Source organism: Astatotilapia calliptera, chromosome 3 (assembly GCF_964374335.1).
Source record: "Astatotilapia calliptera chromosome 3, fAstCal68.1, whole genome shotgun sequence".
Classification (NCBI taxonomy): Eukaryota; Metazoa; Chordata; class Actinopteri; order Cichliformes; family Cichlidae; genus Astatotilapia; species Astatotilapia calliptera.
Genome location: NC_137424.1, coordinates 56,582,968 through 56,603,492, shown reverse-complemented (window position 1 = coordinate 56,603,492; position 20,525 = coordinate 56,582,968). Strand labels below are relative to the sequence as shown.

The following is a 20,525-nucleotide window of genomic DNA, read 5'->3' as shown; positions in this document are numbered from 1 at the left end:
AACAGGAAAGATGTACAGGAGGAAAAAAATGTGTGTAATCTATTTGTGTGTTGTTCTTGTAACACACAAATTTACCCTTTCTGCTGGGAAGATTAAGCCAGCCTCCTGATGACATTAAAACAAATCTGAGATGTGCTCCTGTGATATAAACTACAGAGCAATTCAGATCCCAAACAAACTTCAACTCCATTTGTGAGTACAAGAAAACAGTTATTAGAATATAATGAGCTTAAATTTGCTTAGATGAGATGGTCGAGCTGTAGATCAGAGGAATAGGGAAGGATTTGTGAATGTGTGTGTGTTTTAGTTTGGTTTAGCTATAGGCCTGAGAGTGTGTGTAATTGTGTAGAGGGAGAGGAATTTATTGACACTGGGGGTCTGCCTGTCATAAAAGGAGACAGGAAGCTACAGTTGGGGGATGCTGGGACTGTATGGAACAGATAGGAAAGAGAGGAGGAGTCTGTTACCCTTGTGCCCGAATGTAATAAAAGCTCATAAGTGTCACATGGTCTAATTATGGTCTGGAGAGGAGATGGACTTTTATGACCGGCAGGAAGTCACATATACAGAGACACACACCCAGTGCTTTAACTGTTACGACACACACACACACTTACTCACATGCACACACAGGTACGCACACACACAGGCACTCACATTCTCGTACAAGAACCTTTGTTCAAAGAAATAAACTGTTGGTAGATCCACTTTGCAACGAATCATTCATCAGCAAAAATCTAACTCAAATCAAATACAACAAATTCAACATTCATAGAAAAAAATCCAACCCAGCAGGGATCAAACATCTGATCAAACACCAGGGTTGGACACAGACTTTCTAATCTGACATCACAAAGTTATTCTGAAGCTGTAAATCTAATTAAAAACTCCCCAAAACTACTAAGAGAAAACCCTTAAAAGGTTCAGTGACAGAAGAAAAATCCTTTACATATAAAATCAACAGAGGTTCCTGATAAATAGACTAATAAACAGAGAATAGCTGAACAGTTTCTGTGACACAGAAGTAAAAATGCATAAATGCTCCATGATTTTCATTTCTATCCATCATCTTGAACACTGACTATAAATGTGTTCACTTCATTATTAGTACGGAAGGCCCAACAGCGCCTCTACTACCTGAGGAGACTGCGGAGCGCACACATTCCCAGATCTCTGATGTTGAACTTCTACAACTGTGCCATCAGCAGCGTTCTGACGTATGGATTTCTAGTGTGGTTCCCCAGCTGCACCAAGGCCGATCAGCAAGCACTCCAGCGGGTGGTGAAAGAAGCTGGCAGAATTATTGGAACAAGTCTGCCAGAGATCAGTAATATCTTCCCCACTCGCTGTCTGAGGAGGGTGCACAGTATCCTGCGGGACCAACATCACCCTGCGCGCCACCTTTTCCATCTGCTGCCCTCAGGGAGAAGGTACAGGTCTATACAGGCCAGAACATCCAGACTGGCCAACAGCCTGTATCCACAGGCTGTGAGGCTCCTGAACTCTCTGCCCCCCTCTCACGGACAATAACCATATCCAACTTCTTAATAGCAATGAACTGGTCTGCATTGGTGCATCATATCTTTATTCTCTTCCCCCTCCTGCCCCCCCCCCTCTTTCTTAAATAGATAACTATCATATCTGATATCATATCTCACAGTACAATAATATTGAATGGGTTGCATTGTTGTATTTTGTCATGTTTCTCAGGTCTTTGTCTGAATTTCTACGAACATTATTGCTAAGGATTGTCTTATTGCATTGGAGTCACACTGGGTTAAATATGTACACTTGGGTTTTAAGGGGTATTTATTATTTTCTTCTTTTTTTTGGGTTGTATGGAAGCCCCAAACGCAATTTCATTGTTCTTGACAATGACAATAAATACTAAATACTAAATACTAAATTATTGTGTGATTTGGTTTCTTCATGTGTCTCCTTCAGTGCAAATAAAGGACTGTTAGAGTGTGTGCTGTGTGTTTTTCTGAAGCATGACAATCCTTTCCAACAAGTATTTCCAGCTGTTTGTCTCCACTCTGCACTTTAGTCTTTCTTCCTGTCATGTCTGTGTTTGTCCACCAGGTGTCTCCCTCAGGTCATTTTCTCGAAATCAGAAGCTTCAGATTTGTGGAGACGCTCTGCCTGCCAGACAACATTTCAGCCCTCATTTCTCATCATATTGTAATCTACAGTTATTTATGGTTCAGTGAGTTTTGCTTGGAGTTTCCAGCTTCTGAGAGCATTATTTACATCACTGAAGTATTTATGATTCCCCTGGTATAAAACAGCTTCACAGTAAAATCTCATCTTTGTAACATTCACACTGAAACATGTTTACTATACTGCATGATAAAGACAGCTGAACACGACGTCCCCAGAAACATGTTTTATTATCAGAAACAGACAAAAAGAATCAGCTTTCCTGCCCTACAGTTTGATGGTTCAAAAGCACGAAGGACAAAAAATGTAAAGAATTGAAATGTAAGAAATCTGTCCTCTCCTCATCCTTCACAACCCTCAGGGTGACCTTCATTTTCTTTGCTCTCTTTACCTTCATCATCCTCTTCATCGTCTTCTTGCTCACTGTCTGCACACACACACACACACACACACACACACACACACACACACACACACCTCTACATCAATGAAGGAAACTGCACAGATATGAGCCTCTTAACCTGCTCACACATTTCAGCCCTCATTTCTCATCATATTGTAATCTACAGTTATTTAAACTGTGTGTGTGCAGGCTGTGGCTCTGTTTCACTTCCACAGTTCAACTACAGAGGGCGCTAAAAGGGTCCAGGTCATGTTAGTCTAAGTGCCTGAAAAGAAGTTCAGTTTCCTTCTTTTTAAGATATCCAGGCTGAACTTCACGACAACAATTCAAGCGTCTACCAATGAGAGTTCAGGATACTGTGATTGATCTACGACGGGGTGGTAAATACATCAGAGGGTGACCTCAACTGTTTTTATGTCTAGTTAACAGAAAGAGTAGGAGTATAAGCCATGTTTGCTCAGCAGCAGCTTTATATTAAAGGTTGTAGCTTTAGTATTTTAGCTTTTATATAAACCCCTGTTTCACCCCCTGCTATGTGCCTATTGTGAAGAGGGAAGCTGTGACCACTAGAAGTATAGTAGTAGGTGGTCGGAGGAGGCTTTAGTGGGACTACAGGGTTGTTTTGAGGTGACAGACTGGGAGACACTCTGTGGGCCTCACGGTGAGGACACCAGTGGGCTTACTGAGTGTGTCACTCACTACATAACCTTCTGCACCAGCTCCATTGTCCCAGCATGGACATTATTTGTTACCCAAATAACAAGCCGTGGGTGACTAAGGACATCAAAGCTCTCCTCAATAACAAGAAGAGGGCGTTCAGAGCGGGCGATAGAGAGGAGGCTACAACGGTTCAGGTGTTACTGAAGGCCAAGATCAGCATGAGACAGTTGTGGCATGAAGACAACCACTGGATTCAAGCCATCCAACAACAGAGGAGCTGGAGGCAGTGAGGACAGAGCCAGATACTTGAATATGTTTTCAACAGATTCGACACTGCAGTGAATGCTCAGCCCCCTGCTGACTAACCTGTAGCCAGCCTGCAGTCCACAACCATGCCACTCTCTCTCCCTCCCTCTCCACATTGCACCATTGCTGCCTCTCCTCCATCATTCACTTCCACTCGTGACCAGATTCAAAGACAAAGGAGAAGACTCCAGTCAAGCACGTCTGCTGGACCAGACCAGATGAGTGCTGTGTCCTCAAGGCCTGTCCCACCCAGCTTTGTGGAGTCTTTTATAAATTGTTCATGTTGAGTTTGCCATCTTCAGAAGTTTTATGATGACTCTGCAGTGGTTGGATGTATCAGTGTGTCATGGTCTGACAACTGAAGTTTAACAACTTTTCTGCATCAGGATTAAAGTCAGAATGAAAATCCTCTATTTTCTCTTCTTCTGCTTCTTGTCAGGTGAGGACTGATGATCTTAATGTTGCTCTTTAACTTTAATTTTAACTAAAAACATACTCAACTTTATAAAACACCTTATGAAATACATATATTTACTAGAGCTGGATATCTTTAGACCCGTCTTGGTCTCGAGACCACTTTTACGTGGTCTTGGTCTTGTCTTGGTCTCGCTGTCTCAGTCTCGCTGTCTCAGCTCGACATAGTGGTCGGGAGATTTGGAGTCAACAGTATCCATGACACACAACATAACGTTCGATAATGTGTCATCTGCAAAAGCATCAGCTCTAAGAGCCGTGCTTAGAGAGCGCTTTGTAGTGAATCAGAAGAGTCGACTCCCACTGAGCGAGAGCCGGCTCCTCACTTCATTTCCTTTCACTGCTCAGCTCTCACACAGTGGCTCAGCTGTGCTCCAATCCCTCCATATTGTGGCCAATCACATGCGAGGATATAAGATAATATCATTGTGTGAAAAACAGAGAGGGTGAGAGACGCGACAGTCAAGTGGAGCGTGCGTCTGTCCTCTCAGTACCCCTAACCCTCTCATTTTTCCAGCCATATTCTCTCCATCGTCTAGAGCTGGTGGAATTATGCTGTGTGAGACAAACGGATCGCCAGTCATCCTCTGACAACTCAAGATGTAATTCAGATTCCCACTTTTGTTTGATATATAATGTTTCATTCCTATTCAAATTTTGCAGGCCATTATATAATTTCGATAAAATTCTTGATGGAGGATTTTTATATGCACCTGTTATTATTTCTATTATATGGCTTCCTTCTCTCAAGAACTTCTTCCTAATTGGAGAAATTACTGTATTGTAAAAATGTCTTAATTGAAAATACCTAAATAAATCTGATTTATCCAGTCCAAATTGTCTCTGTAGATTCTCGAAGGATTTGAATGTTGTCCCGTCTATTAATGTGCACATTGCTGTAATTCCTTTATTGACCCATCTTAAAAATGTACTATCCCATTGTCCACTTTGGAATTTTCGAGAATATGCAGGCCAAATCAGCAATTTACAGTCTTCTATAATTCTATATTTCTTCACTATAATCCACCAGAGTTTAATAGTGAATTCAGTAATGAGATTTGTGTTCGTAGACTGGATAGTTTCTTCTCCCAATCTTGCTTGTGGATGATATGATAAGCAATAATTTATCTCCATATGCTTCCATTTTGAGGTGTAATCCGGTGAACACCAGTAAACAATATATCTCAGCTGGGCTGCATAGAAATATTCCTTGGAATTCGGGAGGGCAAGTCCTCCTTTTTCTTTTCTTAATTGGAGTATTTTAAATCTTATTCTTGGCTTTGTCCCTTTCCAAATAAATCTACTAACTAATTTATCCCATCTACCAAATTGTGCATCTGGTATATGGACTGGCAATGAAGTGAATAGATACAGTAGTCGGGGAAGCACATTCGTTTTTATTACCTCTATTCTTGAGCTAAGATCCATGACAAGCGGAGCCCATTTAATCAAATCTTTTTGGATTGTATTACTAATCTTTACATAATTTGCCTCGTATAGTGTACTTATTTCGCTAGTTAGATAGACACCTAAATATTTGATCTTATTTGAGTCCCATTTTAGTTTATATTCGTTTTGAATTGATTCTTTGGGGAAATAATTCAGACAGAGTACTTGAGTCTTTACGATAGTTTATATCCTGAATTTTTGCCAAAATATTTTAATGCTTTAATCAACCGAGGAAAGGTCGTGTCAGGATCCTGTAGGTATATAATTATATCATCTGCAAAGAGACCTATTCGTTGTTCAATTTTAGAAACTAAAACCCCTTTTAAGTCTACACTTTGCCGTATATACTGAGCCAAAGGCTCGATATACAGAGCAAAAAGGGCTGGACTCAGGCAGCAACCCTGCCTGGTTCCTCTGAAGAGCTCAAAACTGTCTCTCAGGTCTCCATTTATTTTAACTCTAGCCAATGGCCTGTGGTACAAGGATTGTATACACTCGATGAAGATACTGTTAAAGCCCATTCTCTTCAAAACAGCAAAAAGAAATATCCAAGAGACTCTATCAAAGGCCTTTTCAGCATCTAAGCTCACTAAGGCTGTTGGGATTTTCTCTTTATTAACTTCATTAATTATATGCAATGTGCGTCGTATATTATCTTGTGTCTGTCGCCCCTTAATGAACCCTGTCTGGTCTTCATCCACCAGATCTGGGAGAAACAGCTCTAAGCGTCTTGTGATTATGGATGTAAATAATTTATAATCCACATTTAAGATAGAGATTGGGCGATAAGAGTCACAGTTTTCCTTGTTTTTACCTTCTTTTGGTAAGACTGATATAATCGCCTCTTTCCAAGAGGGTGGAGTTTTAGCGTGTTTTAATGTCCAGTTAAAAGAATCTATCAAAATAGGAGCCAAAACCTCTTTAAAAGTCTTATACCACTCATTGGGATACCCATCACTCCCTGGACTTTTATTAGATTTCAATCTCCTTATTGCCTTATCCAGTTCTTCCTTAGTGATTGGTTTAGTTAAAAATTCATTTTGAGTTGTCCCAATAAAAGGAAGGTCTAACTGATCCAAGTACTCTTCAATTTCTTGTCTGTTTTTCTGGTCGGGTTGATTGTACAATGTTTTATAATATTTTTGAAAGGCATTTTTTATCTGTATTGGTTCATATAATAGTTCCTTGGTGTTTGGATCTCTAATCTTATTAACTGCATTACTTATTTGTATTGATTTTAACCGTTTAGCCAGTACTTTGGTTGCTTTGGAACCAGACTCATAAAATGTTTGTTTTGTGAATCTCAGTTTCTTTTCTATTTCCTCCATAGACAGATCGCTTAGTTGTTTTCTTACATCTTTAATGCTTTCAGCCAAGTCGGCACTCAAATCTGTGTGCTGTTTTTTTTTCTAAATCCCTTAATTGTTGTTCTAATTTGAATTGTATGAGCTTTTTCATTTTTTTGATATGGGTAGTCCTTGATATCAGATACCCTCGGATTACTGATTTAACAGTATCCCAAATTATTGTTGGATCCATCTGTTCATCCTTGTTGTCAGCAATACAGACTTGTAATTCTTTTTTAATCTCTTGTACCACAGATTCATTGTTAAGAATACCAGTATTTAATTTCCACAATGATTTCTTATTCTGATTATATAAGTGAATAGTCAAGTGTATGGCGTTGTGATCTGACACATTTATCAGAGATACCACATTATTATTAATCTTCCCTTTAACAGCAACATATCTACCATCCTTGTCACAGACTTCCTCTAACATTTCACAATTTACCGTATTAGAAATTAAAGTTATAACTCCTCTTCGTCTGCTATTCTTACATGAGCTGTAAAAGGAATTTATATAGCCAAACTTTTTAAATTTTTCATGTTCTTCTTTTGACATACGAGTTTCTTGAATGAATATAATCTGCGCCTTGTGTCGTTTCAATTTAGATAACAACCTACTCCTTTTAACCGGATTCCCCAGACCGTTGATATTGATTGAGATAATGTTTATTTTACCTACACCACTCATGACTTGTACAATGTGCAGTAACCATCCCCTCAGATTTGAAAAAACAAAAAACAAAAACAATATTACTAAACATAAAACAAAAAATAATCAAAAACTTGCGACTCCCAATTAGTAGGAAAAAACAATCTCCCACCATGACCCCGTTGGTAGGTTTAGGGTAAAAACCTCCATAAAGGGGGGGCCCTGAAAGGCTCTGGATTTAAAAGCGAGGAAATGTGAGAGATAACTGACAGTGATTCAGACTGCAGACATCCTGACAGCAGCACCTGATTCACACCTGTTTGCTTTAACATCTCTGATCAAGTTCAACAATCAGGACACCAGATGATGTTCCTGTTCTCACTGAGTGTGATTAATGAAGATGAAAATAAAACAGTTTCACCTCAAGTTTCATTTCTGAGGATTTTAAGTTTACAGTTAAAGATCAATTCTGCTCTTTAAACAGTTTCTGGATCCACAAACACTTTATTAGTCTGAGTTGATCCAGATGTAACTTGAAGGAGAAGTGAAAATCAAACAGGGATGTTGGAATTTGTCTGATCACCTGATCACTGACAGGAACATGTGAACCTTAAAGCAGAGAGTTTGTTTCAGTCAGTAAGAAGAGCGAGTCATCATGCACAACAACGATAAATCAAGTCTTTGAAGCAAAGAGAAAGCTTCCATTTGAAACGAGGAGACATTAGGAGTAAGTATTTGAGTGTTTATAATATTTTACTCTATCAGTGTGTTTATGTTATAGTGTGTTTGTTTCTATTTTATTTGAATCTGTTTTCTTTGTGGATTCAAAGGCAGCAGCTGTATAAATAAAATAACTGAGTGTTCGTCTGTTACTGGCTGCAAAGTATGAAGCTGCTGTGTTTGTACAGTGAGATTGAACAACAGTAATGTGGGGTAATTTCCAATAAACCAAGTTCAAAAAGGGGAGTCTATGGCTGACGCGTGTTCCTGGTTTCCAAAAGAAATGCTTCCAGTTGCATTATGATTTGAAGACTGTTTATTTATTACAAACTGAAGATGTAACAATGAACTCCTTCCTAAATAAGCATGAAAGTTCCAGAAAATAGCAGTTATCCAGAACTACCTGTGCACACGGTCAGAAAACCGTGAGACTCATAACCTCTCTGTCCATGCTCCTCCCCTCTCACACAGGGTTTCATGCTACTATTGCATTTGCATACTTAAAATGAGAGGTGACTTAAAATTACTTTATGTAAACACATATATTTTCACATTTATTAATCCTGAAAAGATGACTTATGTAATGAATCTATGAATTATCACCTGAATTACCACTAGTGGTGGTGCAATACTAGTAATGGGCATGTAAGACCTGTTAGTGCTACTTCTTGCCTTCTTTGCATGTAGTACGGCAGTATAGTTACCTTTAACCACAGAAGGGAAATATGGACCAGATCAGACAGGTTCTAGATTCGTAGGAGCCAAGGATGTATGACAACAGAGTACTTGTACACAGTAGGTGTAGAAAACACAATCGCATTTATTAGCAATTATTAAAGTTTAGCACGTTGTGCACATTTAACAAAAGTAGAGCGCGCTTCTTGAAAACAAAATAAAATAAACCCCACAAATGGTCGACTCAAGGATATATTGTCTTTTGTGTCTTTTTTAAAGTCAATTTCAGTCTTTCAATGTTCAATAGTCACTCAGTGTGTTTGTAACCAGTCGGGTTACAATCTACCAGTTCATCCGGCTCTTTGGGCTGGGCTCGCCATCCAGTACTGGAAAAGGGATCCTCGATTCTTCTCAGGTCCTCAAAACCAATCCAATCCAAATAAGCAAAGGGAAAAAACCTGACCATGTGAAGCAACAAATGCTACACGGGGCTTCACAGTGCTCACGCTGGCTCACGGCCTCTGGAATACAGTATCACTCTTATTATTCTCGCCGAAAAAAGGACTTTCACTATCCAGCTAGCTTCTTCGCTGCACGGGTAAACTGATCTTTCACCGTCTGTGTCTCTGGCGTATCTCACTGGCACACGAAGGCACACACAGGTGTCTGAGCAGCGCGCAGACTGGGGGAGGGTCAGACCGGCCAATGATTGGTTGCTCAGTGGATTTGACAAACACACTCTAAAAGACTAAGTCCTGCCCCCACACCATTTATATATTACATATACATATGTACATATTAATTAACTTATGTTTACATGCTTTTTATCAGTATTTATTATATTTTAACTTTGTTTTTATCAATATTTATTCCCATTGTGAGAGTATGAATATTTATACTTTCAATCCCATTTTTAACACTGGGTTACACCTGCCTATACAGAAATGTGGACACAGAACAGCAGCACAGTATCACCTATAACATATAATAATAATCAACATAATCTACTTTCAGTCTTGGCCATCTCAAACACACGGCTGTGACTGCACAAAAGTCCATCCAGCTGCTGTGAAATCCTTTTTCTGAAGCAAAGCCAATCAGAAGAATCTGGGTTAAAAGCAGGTGGGGTTAAAAAGTCTCATCTCAAGCTCCTGCAGTGAAGTCCAAGAATGAAAATATGGAGCTAGAAAAAGACCTGTGAGTGTGGTGATCAGCACATTCACCTAACATGGGGAAGGTCCCTGTCTGTGCTGATCACCTACAAATAAGGCATAAAAGAAGCTCTGTTTGTGTATTAGTTAGCTGGTTTCAGTGATTATATATTTATACATCATGTATGTCATAGACTTATTCTTAAAGCCCTTTTCACATAGGAAGAGCACGCCCTGAGCTGACTGCCAGGTTGAGTAAATGAGACAGAATTTGTGCTGAGCTGATCGCTGCACTCTGCATGTCCTGTGCTGTAGTTTGTCATTCTGCATTTCTATCAATGTCACACCATGCTACACTTTGTTTTATGTGGCAGGAAACCATTATTGCACAGCACAGGCCTTAAGAAATAGTGTGTTTATACCATGTTTGTACCCATAAGTGAGGGAAAATGAAAAAGAGAAATACCTGTACAGCTCACAGGTGCCATGTCCTGAACTCTTTTAATAAAAACCTTTGTTAAATTTGTACAAGGCTCTCTTTGTTTGTTTGTTTGTTTTTCATTGGTTGGTCATGAAAACTGAAGCTTACACTGTAAACAGCATGAGATGTATTTTTAAAAGATTCTTCCACTGTGAAAATTACTGTTTTATGTTGTTTATTGTTTGTATTCTTCCTGCTGTAATGGTCGTCTTGTACCTAAATATATCCTGAAAATGACTGGAGCTGTCCTCCTTTCTGGCAAACATTAAGGATAAAAATACAAATGACTGAGCGTGTTGAACATAATATAATCTTTGTGGTATTAGTGACGTTTTGCTGTGGGAAGATCAGATAATGCAAACTGTTTTCCACACTGAGTTTCATTCACCGAGCAGCGATGCTGTTTGTTTTTCACACAGTGAGCTCCTCTCTGCTCAACTTAAGTGGATGAAATCTAAATTTGTCAAAGCACTGAATCAGTAGGTTTGTTAGCAGTTAGCTGCTACCTAAACTGGAGAGTGAGAGGAAGTGACATCACAGAACTCTCCAATGAGACAAGAGGACTCTGAGCCTGTTGTCTCTCTTATGACTGTTTATTTTTTATTTCTTAAAAATACATAATAAATATACAATCTTACAAATACAAACAAAAATGCCACAAACCCAGAGTGTGCTTGCACCTGATCACCTGAGTCAGGATAAGTCACTGATAAATACAGCAGCACGGTGTTCGTTATATTACACTGAACATGTATAATGTGCATGCAATTTTTCTGATGTTCAGATTAGATTAGATTTGTTTTATTGTTATTGCAGTAAAATGCTGATGCAAAGAATCAGTAAACTACAGTATAATACAGCATGTGATGCATCTGATTTCATGTTAGAAAAACACTTTAGACTATTTAACTGTAGCAACAAACAACAACTAGTCTCACAACTATGACATGCATTCAGTTATAATTACAGGAAGTGATGCTTTGCTTTCACTTGACATGAACTTTGAGTGTGAAGGACACAAAGATGAGCTGCTGTCTGGTTACCTGCTGGACTTTATTCTGCTTCCAGAACAGGATCATCACAGGAACCTCAGCTCTTCTACATGGAGACCAAACAAGGTCCCAGTGGACTGAAAAGATTCACTGAGTGACTGATTCCATCGTTCAAACATTCACATGTTGGATTCATGGAAGGAAAGAACTATATGAACCAAACAGCAGCATCTGGAACACATCTGGAAAACACAATCCCTCCATGCTCAGACAGTCAGGACAAACTCTGATTTTCTGCATATAAAGATTAATACATAAAGATTGATTCAACTTTAACACTCTAGGAAATAATAGAGTCACATTTGTGTTTACAGAGTTACAAAGTGTTTTATTGAGTTTAGTGTGAATCATTTTCTATCACAGAAAAGTTCATAGAGAATATAAATCATTTGATAACAGCTTCTCATCACAGGAATCATCTGTGTGAACAGATTCAGAGGTAAATACAGGAAATAAACAGAACAGGTACAAACAGTGTATATATCACAGTAATATGCTGACTTATGAGTGTTATAGAGGAGGAGCATCACAGCAGCAACAGCTTCACCAAATGTACAAAGTAACATTCAAAGAATCTCACAGAAATGCTGCAGTTTGAACATCAACACTCAGCTACAGTCTGAGCTGAAATGAGGCTGTCTGTCCAGATGGTGGCGCTGAAAGCTCACTGTTTCCTGCTCTGTTACAGACACCATCTTATTTTCAGTTTCTTGCAAACATCACCACAGTTTACAGACGATCCTGCAGCTTTACTTTGACCTGCTGCACTTTTAGGGATTATCACCAACATTTCACTCCTGGCTGACTCGTTTTATTATTATTGATTATTGATCAGTCGGACTTCTTTTAAACAAATTTAAATTAATAAAACGTTTCTTCTTCTTTTTTTTCTTGTAGGGGAGTAGTGTTTGTGTTTCTCAGAATCAGCTGAGAATCATTCACTGAACAAACATTTTTCCATCCACGAAGTAAGAGCGTATAACATGATGTGTTTCAATACTGCATCAGAACTCGTGACAAAAACAAAGAAGGATGCTTAAATGTTGAGATAAAAACACATTTCAGGACTGAGTTGGAACAGATTTCCCTCTAAGACCTAAATAAATATCCACAGGAAGCAGCAACACTGAGTTTAAACTCTGAACAAAGATTTTATTTATTTGAAAGGTTCAAGGACTGAACTGCTCTTCTGTTTCCTCAATGCGCACTTTAAATTTTCAAAACTTCACAGCTGTGATTGATCCAAACAAAAGCTGACGAAGGACCAGAGTCAAAATATAAAAGCTGGTTTAATAATAGTTTAATTAATGGGCTTCATCTGGATCACTAAGAAGTCCCGACCAGCTCAGGACGTATCCTGCCTTCCGCCCAAAGACAGCTGGGACAGGCTCCAGACCCGGAATAAAGTGATAAGCGGAAGTAGATGTGTTGAAAAAAATTCTAACATGAAATCCTGCTGAGTTTTATATTTTAACATTAAAGATGTTTTAAAGGACTGAACATGAAAAATAGAAACAGTCAAATCTCCCGCAGTTTTTACTCACCAGTTTAAAGAGAGCGAGCAGCGAGCTGTCCCTGTTGTTCACATTAATAATTTAATGATCAGCTGAAGAACGAAGTGACTGTCAGCAGCAGTGAGGCGTTGTAGGCGGAGCAGAGATTAGTAACTATAAGTAACTCTGCTCCTTCCAGCTCAGTCAGTGAAATCTGTCCGTGTTTGTTGGTGTGTGCAGAATGTGGGTATAAAGAAGAGCAGACAGCAGCAGTAAGTATTTGTATCTGTAACTCTGTTTTTTCATGTCAAACGTCTCTGAGAGTGTTTAAAGTGAAATCTCTGCTCTCATTATCATTAGATATAATGTTATTATTTTACCAGCTGATGTTACAGTCTAATACAGACTGTTTGCATCGTTTACTTTCAGACAGTTTGTTCTCCTTCTTTTCTCTCTCTCTCTATTTCATCCATCATCATCATCATCATTTTTATGAAGCTGAACAAGTGATGATGTCATTTCTGATTTCACTGTAATGTGAGAACTCACAGAGGCAGATTTTATGAGTTACGCTTTATATTTTACTGTCAGCTTGGAGAAACAGTTTCTTTATATTGTGATCATTCCTATAAAAGTAATGAGGTTTATATAACACTGTGTTATATTTGCATGAGGCATCAGTTTGAGGTTAATTTTTTATAAGAAGAACACAAAAATTTTTTCTCCTGGTGGACAAACTCTGTAACTACAAAACTGTTTCTAAATGATTTTAAGCCTGCTTTGATATTTCTGCAGTTTCTCCTTGTGTTTGTTTGCAGATCTTGAAATGAGTGAATAAAGTCAGATTTTCCATCTTCTAGCTGCACTGCCTGACCTTTGACCTCATGTGTTGATGACTCTTCACCTCTGTCTTCTCTCACAGGGAGAAGATGATCTGCAGGATCCTGCTGCTCATCATCCTCACCTCATGTGTCTCTGGTTAGTTTACAGCTTCACTTTATGAACTCCAAATAAAGCTCAACAACAGATTTGTTCCAGTTCTCAGTGTGTCTGCTCCTCTCTTTCCCTCTCTGTCTCCTCAACAGGATCATTTGTAGTCAATGTGACACAGACCTGCTATCAGGCAGAGGAGAACCACAACATCACACTGGAGTGGACGTTCACCACCAAACCTGACAGATCCTCCAAAACTCTCAACATCCTCTGTGAACTGATAACTGTGGTTAAACGTTTAATCCTGTATCAGGTTCATGAAGGTGTTGAGGTGTCAGAGTCTCAGGGTGAAAAGTTTTCAGGACGAGTCCAGAGTGACAAAGACGCCCTCAGAGAAGGACGAATCAGACTTCAACTGTCCAGACTCAGGACTGATGACTCGGGTCGGTACTTGAGTGAGGCGGAGACAGGTCATTGGTCCGGACAACATTTTTTTCTTGTTTCTCCTCCTCTTCTTTTCTCTTTTTTCTGAGGACCTGATGGCTTTGAACTTTTCTTTCTTTTCTTCCATTGGTTTTAATTTTGCACTCCAGTATGAACACCCATCTCAACCCGAGGATCACCACAACATAATCTAACACACCTACACCTTAGTTCACAGATTCACTTTGTCTAGGGTGCATTTCTGAGATTTCACACAACCCAGGATTCAAATCATGAACACGTAATGGGCTTGGATTTACAACATTATGAATGAAATGTGCTCTATTTGGAAGCAGCAAGACCCCCTTCCCCTTTCGACGGGTTGTGTGTGAGACTTTAAATCATCAAACTGTAAATTTTAAATTGCTATTGATCCCTTTACCCCTAGTCTTAAGTGTATATTTATTTTTTTACTCTTCTTATATATATATATATATATATATATATATATATATATATATATATATATATATATAATATGTATGTATATATATATATATATATATATATGTATATATGTATATATGTATATATATATATATATATATATATATATATATATATATATATATATATATTGTTTGTTTACTTGCACTGCTGTAACTGGAGCCTCGTCGTCTCGTCTCTCTATATACTGGACTGTATGTAGCGGAGATGACAATAAAGTTTACTTTGACTTCAGCAGCGAGCAGGCAGCACAATGACAACAGCATCACTACATAAACCAAATTTAAAGTATTTAAGGGAAGTTAACTGGACATGAATTAAGTTTTTCCTTAAAGAAAAAAAAAATTCTAAGTAAATGTTTCAGTCTTTTTGGTCAGATGTTGGTGCAAAATTACTGACCTAGCAAACATGTCAGGTTAGAATGCTACAAACACTGACGCTGGATAAAATCTAACTGAGGACTTTCAGTTCAGTTCAGAAGAAATGTGTCATTCTTCTATAAAAGTCATAACCTCGTAAGTGAGTACAGGTCACACTTAAATTAAGCTACCAGAATTTTTTTTCTGGTTAAGCTGGAGGGCGTGACATAGAGCTGACCGCCGCTTAGTGCTTCTGCGTCTTTATAACGACCATAAAAAGCTGGCTGAAACTGATATGAAATTACTTTCAGAGCGAGCTGCCATGTTGCGTCTCACTGCTTCCTGAAAAGGTGTATTCCTGTGTTTTCTCATGGCGGTCCGTTAACGTTTCTGTTCAGCTGGACCGTTTCTGCATTATCGGTGGTTTCTGGATTAAATTCTGCACCGTTAATTGGAGGTAAAGTTGTACACCGTAAACCTTCATGCTAATCGTGTCGTTTTACGGTGTCCTAGGTTTTTCTCTCTTCTTCTTCAGAGTTTGTTTTCATTTCTTCAAGCTATACAATTAACTTTATTAACGCACAGATTACATTTATGCGGTTTTATATTATTTATATTATTGTTCTCGGTCATCCGGGTCGAGTTACTGTAAAGAGCTTGGGGGAAAAAGGCGACTGGACTGTTATTGTAACCAAATAAACTGCTGATGCGTCTTTGTTGCGAATTTATCGAAATAAACTCAATTTCCAGTTTATGTCGCACATTTTCACTCGTCTTTGAAGGCTTAGTCTTCTTTGTTTCCTATTATTATTTGGATTCACTGAGTTACGAAGATCCTGATTATATCTGCGTAGTTTGATAAATAACGAAAGTGAAACTAAAGAGGACGCCGCCATCTCCCCACGGACAAAAACAAGCAGTATAGACAGCAGTAAAAATGCACTACATGAAACATGGAAGTAAGTTAAGGTAGTAAAAAATAAGAAATCAGTTAGGGCTCTCTGTGTTTAAATGCAGTAATTAGTATTTAAGGAACATTTTAAATCTGATTAAATTATGTTATTGATCGGAGTCTCCTTTGTTCCATATTTCATATGTGCCAAGATCTTTTCAGTGGGTCTGGAACACAGCTGTGACTCTGAGCCATGCTGCTGTAACTGCTTGATGCATTTTGTTGAATTAAGCAAAAAAGGACGTGAAAGTTACACATAACATTATCAAAAATGCTCCGGATGATGAGTTTCTGTTTTTCACCGTCCACTTTTCCCTAAAATAATTTCACGTGTTGAGATTCAGACCAAAGTCTTCTGCTTTGCCTCAGCCCGGAGTTTGTGGAGTGTGTGATCCAGCCGCTCTGGATCATTTTCTTTTATTTAATAATACAGTACAATGCTATTTTAAATAAAATTAATTTTATGTATTACTTTATTTTTCCACAGTATTTTCTTCTGGATTTTTTTAGCCACTTATGAATTTAATCACTTGTGGAATTGCCCATAAACATCTGGAAAAGCTCTTTAAAGCGCTGGCACTTTGTATCTATGTATCAGAGTATCCATATTATTGAATACACCACAACCTAATTAGAAACAAACAAATAAACAGAACACATCAACAGAAACAAACCAGATTAAAACTTGTTTCTCTCTTTGATCAGGTGACTGCAGGATTTGGCCAAAATGGAAAGGTATGACACTCAACACCACACATTACATTTCTCTGTATTAATTCTTTCCTTTTTAGTATAAGTGTTATTTATTCATACATTGTCACAGAAAGCTTTACTCTATGATGGTTTGAAACTAAAGCTTATTTTTCCTACAGATTAAGATGCCTTTTAGGGTTATATATATTTACTAGAATAATATTTACAATGAACAACATTTCCCCTGATCTGCCTCATTATGAGATTTTCTTTAAAGAGAAAAGAAAGTGTTTTTACCACCTTATCAAAACGCTTCACTATAAAAGCAGCATCAATGTGAAATCATTTCAAAAGACTGCAGTAAATACTGGACTGATGTGTTTATGATACACATGTGCCATATAACCTATATTATAAATCTAGAGGTGCTGGTTATTATATTAGTCTTGTTTTTAGATCCAAAGAATACCTGCCTGCCTTTAGTCTTCACGGCCATTATAAGCTGTCCTCTAACATCCATAGATTTATGTGATCTGTTTCAGATCATAGGTTTCTTGCAGTTAAGCACCAACAAAAACAGATGAAAACAGATGTCTGAAGTCTTCCTGGAAACCAGAAAAGACTGAAGTGAACCAAAATAATTTCGTGTGAAGAGCTGTAAACTATATAGACCCAGTGTTTTTTTCTTCTTCTTGTAAATAGTTTGTGCAGCATATCCTGCAGCTGAAGACTGTAAAGGTAATTTCCATCCCTGATGGTCTCCTTTTCTGCCTGCCAGGATCCATCAAAGACCAGAAACCCTGAAAATTGAACAGGAACCTGAACTCAGCTGTGTGTTTGTGAAGAGTGATCGGTCAAAGGAACCCATCGTTGTTTTCCAAGGAAGTGGATCTCCTTCAGATGATGAGTAAGATATAACCATTTGTCTAGCAGCTGTTGTAGCGGAAGATTAAAGAGAAAGCAAAAAACAGCAACAACAAAAAAAAAAAACATAAATTAATACTGATTGTCCACATTCCCCAGATCAGATTCCTCTGGTCCTAAACCTGGACTCAGCACGAGGAAGACGAAGGGTAGAATGAAGAGGAAGAGTTCAAAATTATATCCCACTGAAGTTAAAAGAAGAAAATCCTCCACTGCACATAAGTAAGATATGATATTACATATCTGCAGTAAGGAAAACCTAAAAACTGCTTTTGTTTCACTTACACCTTAAATTAAAGCTAAAAATAGATGAAAACTATTTTTGTCTAAAATGTGAGGTCAGTGTAAATAAAAAAAAAAAATCACATGTCTTCTCTAAAGGAAACACAGTTTACACACTACCACAGCAGACATTAAAGACGATGACAGAAACTACTCATAGTTTTTAAATTTGGTCTTCAAGATCATCTCAGAGCTTCTACTTGACTTCATTAAATTTCTGTGTCTGAAAAAGAGATCCAGAAGCCCAACAGGCTAAAGAGAACAACAATCATTCCCTGTTATGAGCTTGAAACTGCTGCCTGCCTGCTGACTTCTTTTAGTTATTTCCACATTGGATTGGACAGACTACATGATATTTATAAATGCCTCATATCTTGTCCAGTAGTTAATAAAACTGAAGATTGAAAAGTGTATTTTCCTCCTTGATGGTCATTGTTTCTGTTTACCAGGACACATCATAAACCAGATGTCCCTGAACCTGAACTTGAAGCTGAACCCAGATGTGTGTCTGTAAAGAGCGATCGATCAAAGGAAGCCATCGTTGTCTTCAAAGGAAGTGGATCCCCTGCTGTTGAGAAGTAAGATTAAATGATGCCTAGTAGGAGTTATAGCTGACATGTTTCCTTACTCCAGTCTGTTGAACTGGTGATAAAATGGTAACTTAAAGTAAGACTTTGAATATAAGGAAATCATTTTCTGTCTGAAAGATGAATTCAGTGTATACTGTAATCCATACATGATATCAACATGACCTTGGTATTGATCTTTCTCTTTGTAGGAACACTACTGATAAAAAATTAGTATGTGATTATTATTCTTGAGTATCAAAGAAAAGTCTTCTTTTAATACTAACATTATTCAATAGTCACCTTTTGTTTATAGTCATGTTTTATAGTACTTTTCAAAATCGGGTCTACAAAGTTTTTTACAATGAAAAATTAAGAAACAACTATGTAAAACAAAACAAATTACAACAAATTATAAACATTTTTCCCTTTGATATTTATGGTGGTATGAAAGATGAAGAGAGAAGAGCCTTTATATTGTTATTTCAAGGGCTGCTCGATTATGGCAAAAATGATAATCACGATTATTTTCACTGAAATTGAGATCTCGATTATTTGACGATATTTATTTAACAATGCATTGAATAATGACTTTAAAGATTGTCAAAAAATAATATAAAATAGTGTGCAAATACTGATAACAGTGCAAATGTTTGCAATATAAAAAATAAATGAAAAATGTAAACATCTATGTTTAGTGAACTTTGCAGTGTTGCTCTGTGGTGCAGCTACCGTAGCACTTCAAACAGAGGTGATCCAGTAATGCTGCACTAATGAATTAGAGTAACTATTCACTTTAGCTAAAGTTATTAAGTTAGCTAAAGAGTTAGGATGCTGTGTAAGACATAAATAAAGCTAAAATACAAAGGTTTGGACACTGTTTTGCATGTTTCCCTACTGTAGGGGTCTCTGCAAGCATACATAGGGGGTACTCTGAGAGGGTCCAAGATGACAACTTTGGAATTCTACTAGAAACAGTCGATCATATTTGTTTGTCAAAGCTGAATTCAGGGCAAACTACGCTAAATTAGCGTTTTTAGCTAGCAGCTACAATAAGCACAAAAGTTACCTTACGGCTATCATTTGTTAACATGACGCTTGTTCTTATACATGGAATACATTTATTACCAACCTGAGAGTTTATCCGCTGGTCATTCGACATGACCAGCGGCCCCTTCGGGCCTAGCCATAAACCCCGCCCATGGCGTGTAGGCGGAGCAGAGGTTAGCTATATAAGTAACTCTGTTCCTTCCAGCTCAGTCAGTGAAATCTTTCCGTGTTTGTTGGTGTGTGCAGAATGTGGGTATAAAGAAGAGCAGACAGCAGCAGTATGTATGTATTTGTATCTGTAACTCTGTTTTTTCATGTCAAACGTCTCAGTGTTTAAAGTGAAATCTCTGCTCTCATTATCATTAGATATAATGTTATTATTTTACCAGCTGATGTTACAGTCTAATACAGACTGTTTGCATCGTTTACTTTCAGACAGTTTGTTCTCCTTCTTTTCTCTCTCTCTCTATTTCATCCATCATCATCATCATCATTTTTATGAAGCTGAACAAGTGATGATGTCATTTCTGATTTCACTGTAATGTGAGAACTCACAGAGGCAGATTTTATGAGTTACGCTTTATATTTTACTGTCAGCTTGGAGAAACAGTTTCTTTGTATTGTGATCATTCCTATAAAAGTAATGAGGTTTATATAACACTGTGTTATATTTGCATGAGGCATCAGTTTGAGGTTAATTTTTTATAAGAAGAACACAAAATTTTTTTTTTCTCCTGGTGGACAAACTCTGTAACTACAAAACTGTTTCTAAATGATTTTAAGCCTGCTTTGATATTTCTGCAGTTTCTCCTTG

The 20,525-nt window shown here is 37.9% G+C and overlaps 1 protein-coding gene and 1 long non-coding RNA gene across 2 annotated transcripts in view; both read left to right on the top strand.

The window, feature by feature from the left end:
- Positions 1–20,525, top strand: part of LOC145425534 (uncharacterized) — a 273,752-nt gene that overhangs the window by 139,982 nt on the left and 113,245 nt on the right. The window lies entirely within an intron of this gene.
- Positions 15,448–18,677, top strand: LOC145426291 (uncharacterized). Its single transcript, XM_080299934.1, has 5 exons — positions 15,448–15,701; positions 16,902–16,931; positions 17,668–17,796; positions 17,913–18,035; positions 18,545–18,677. The coding sequence occupies exons 2-5, from the start codon at positions 16,924–16,926 to the stop codon at positions 18,675–18,677; spliced, it is 393 nt and encodes a 130-aa protein (XP_080156060.1). The 5' UTR covers positions 15,448–15,701; positions 16,902–16,923.

What these genes read in the sequence shown, in the direction of transcription:
- LOC145426291 (XM_080299934.1), top strand. An exon ending in GGATCTCCTTCAGATGATGA is followed by an intron (nt 17,797 to 17,912) that starts GTAAGATATAAC and finishes CACATTCCCCAG; the next exon opens with ATCAGATTCCTCTGGTCCTA. An exon ending in AAATCCTCCACTGCACATAA is followed by an intron (nt 18,036 to 18,544) that starts GTAAGATATGAT and finishes TCTGTTTACCAG; the next exon opens with GACACATCATAAACCAGATG.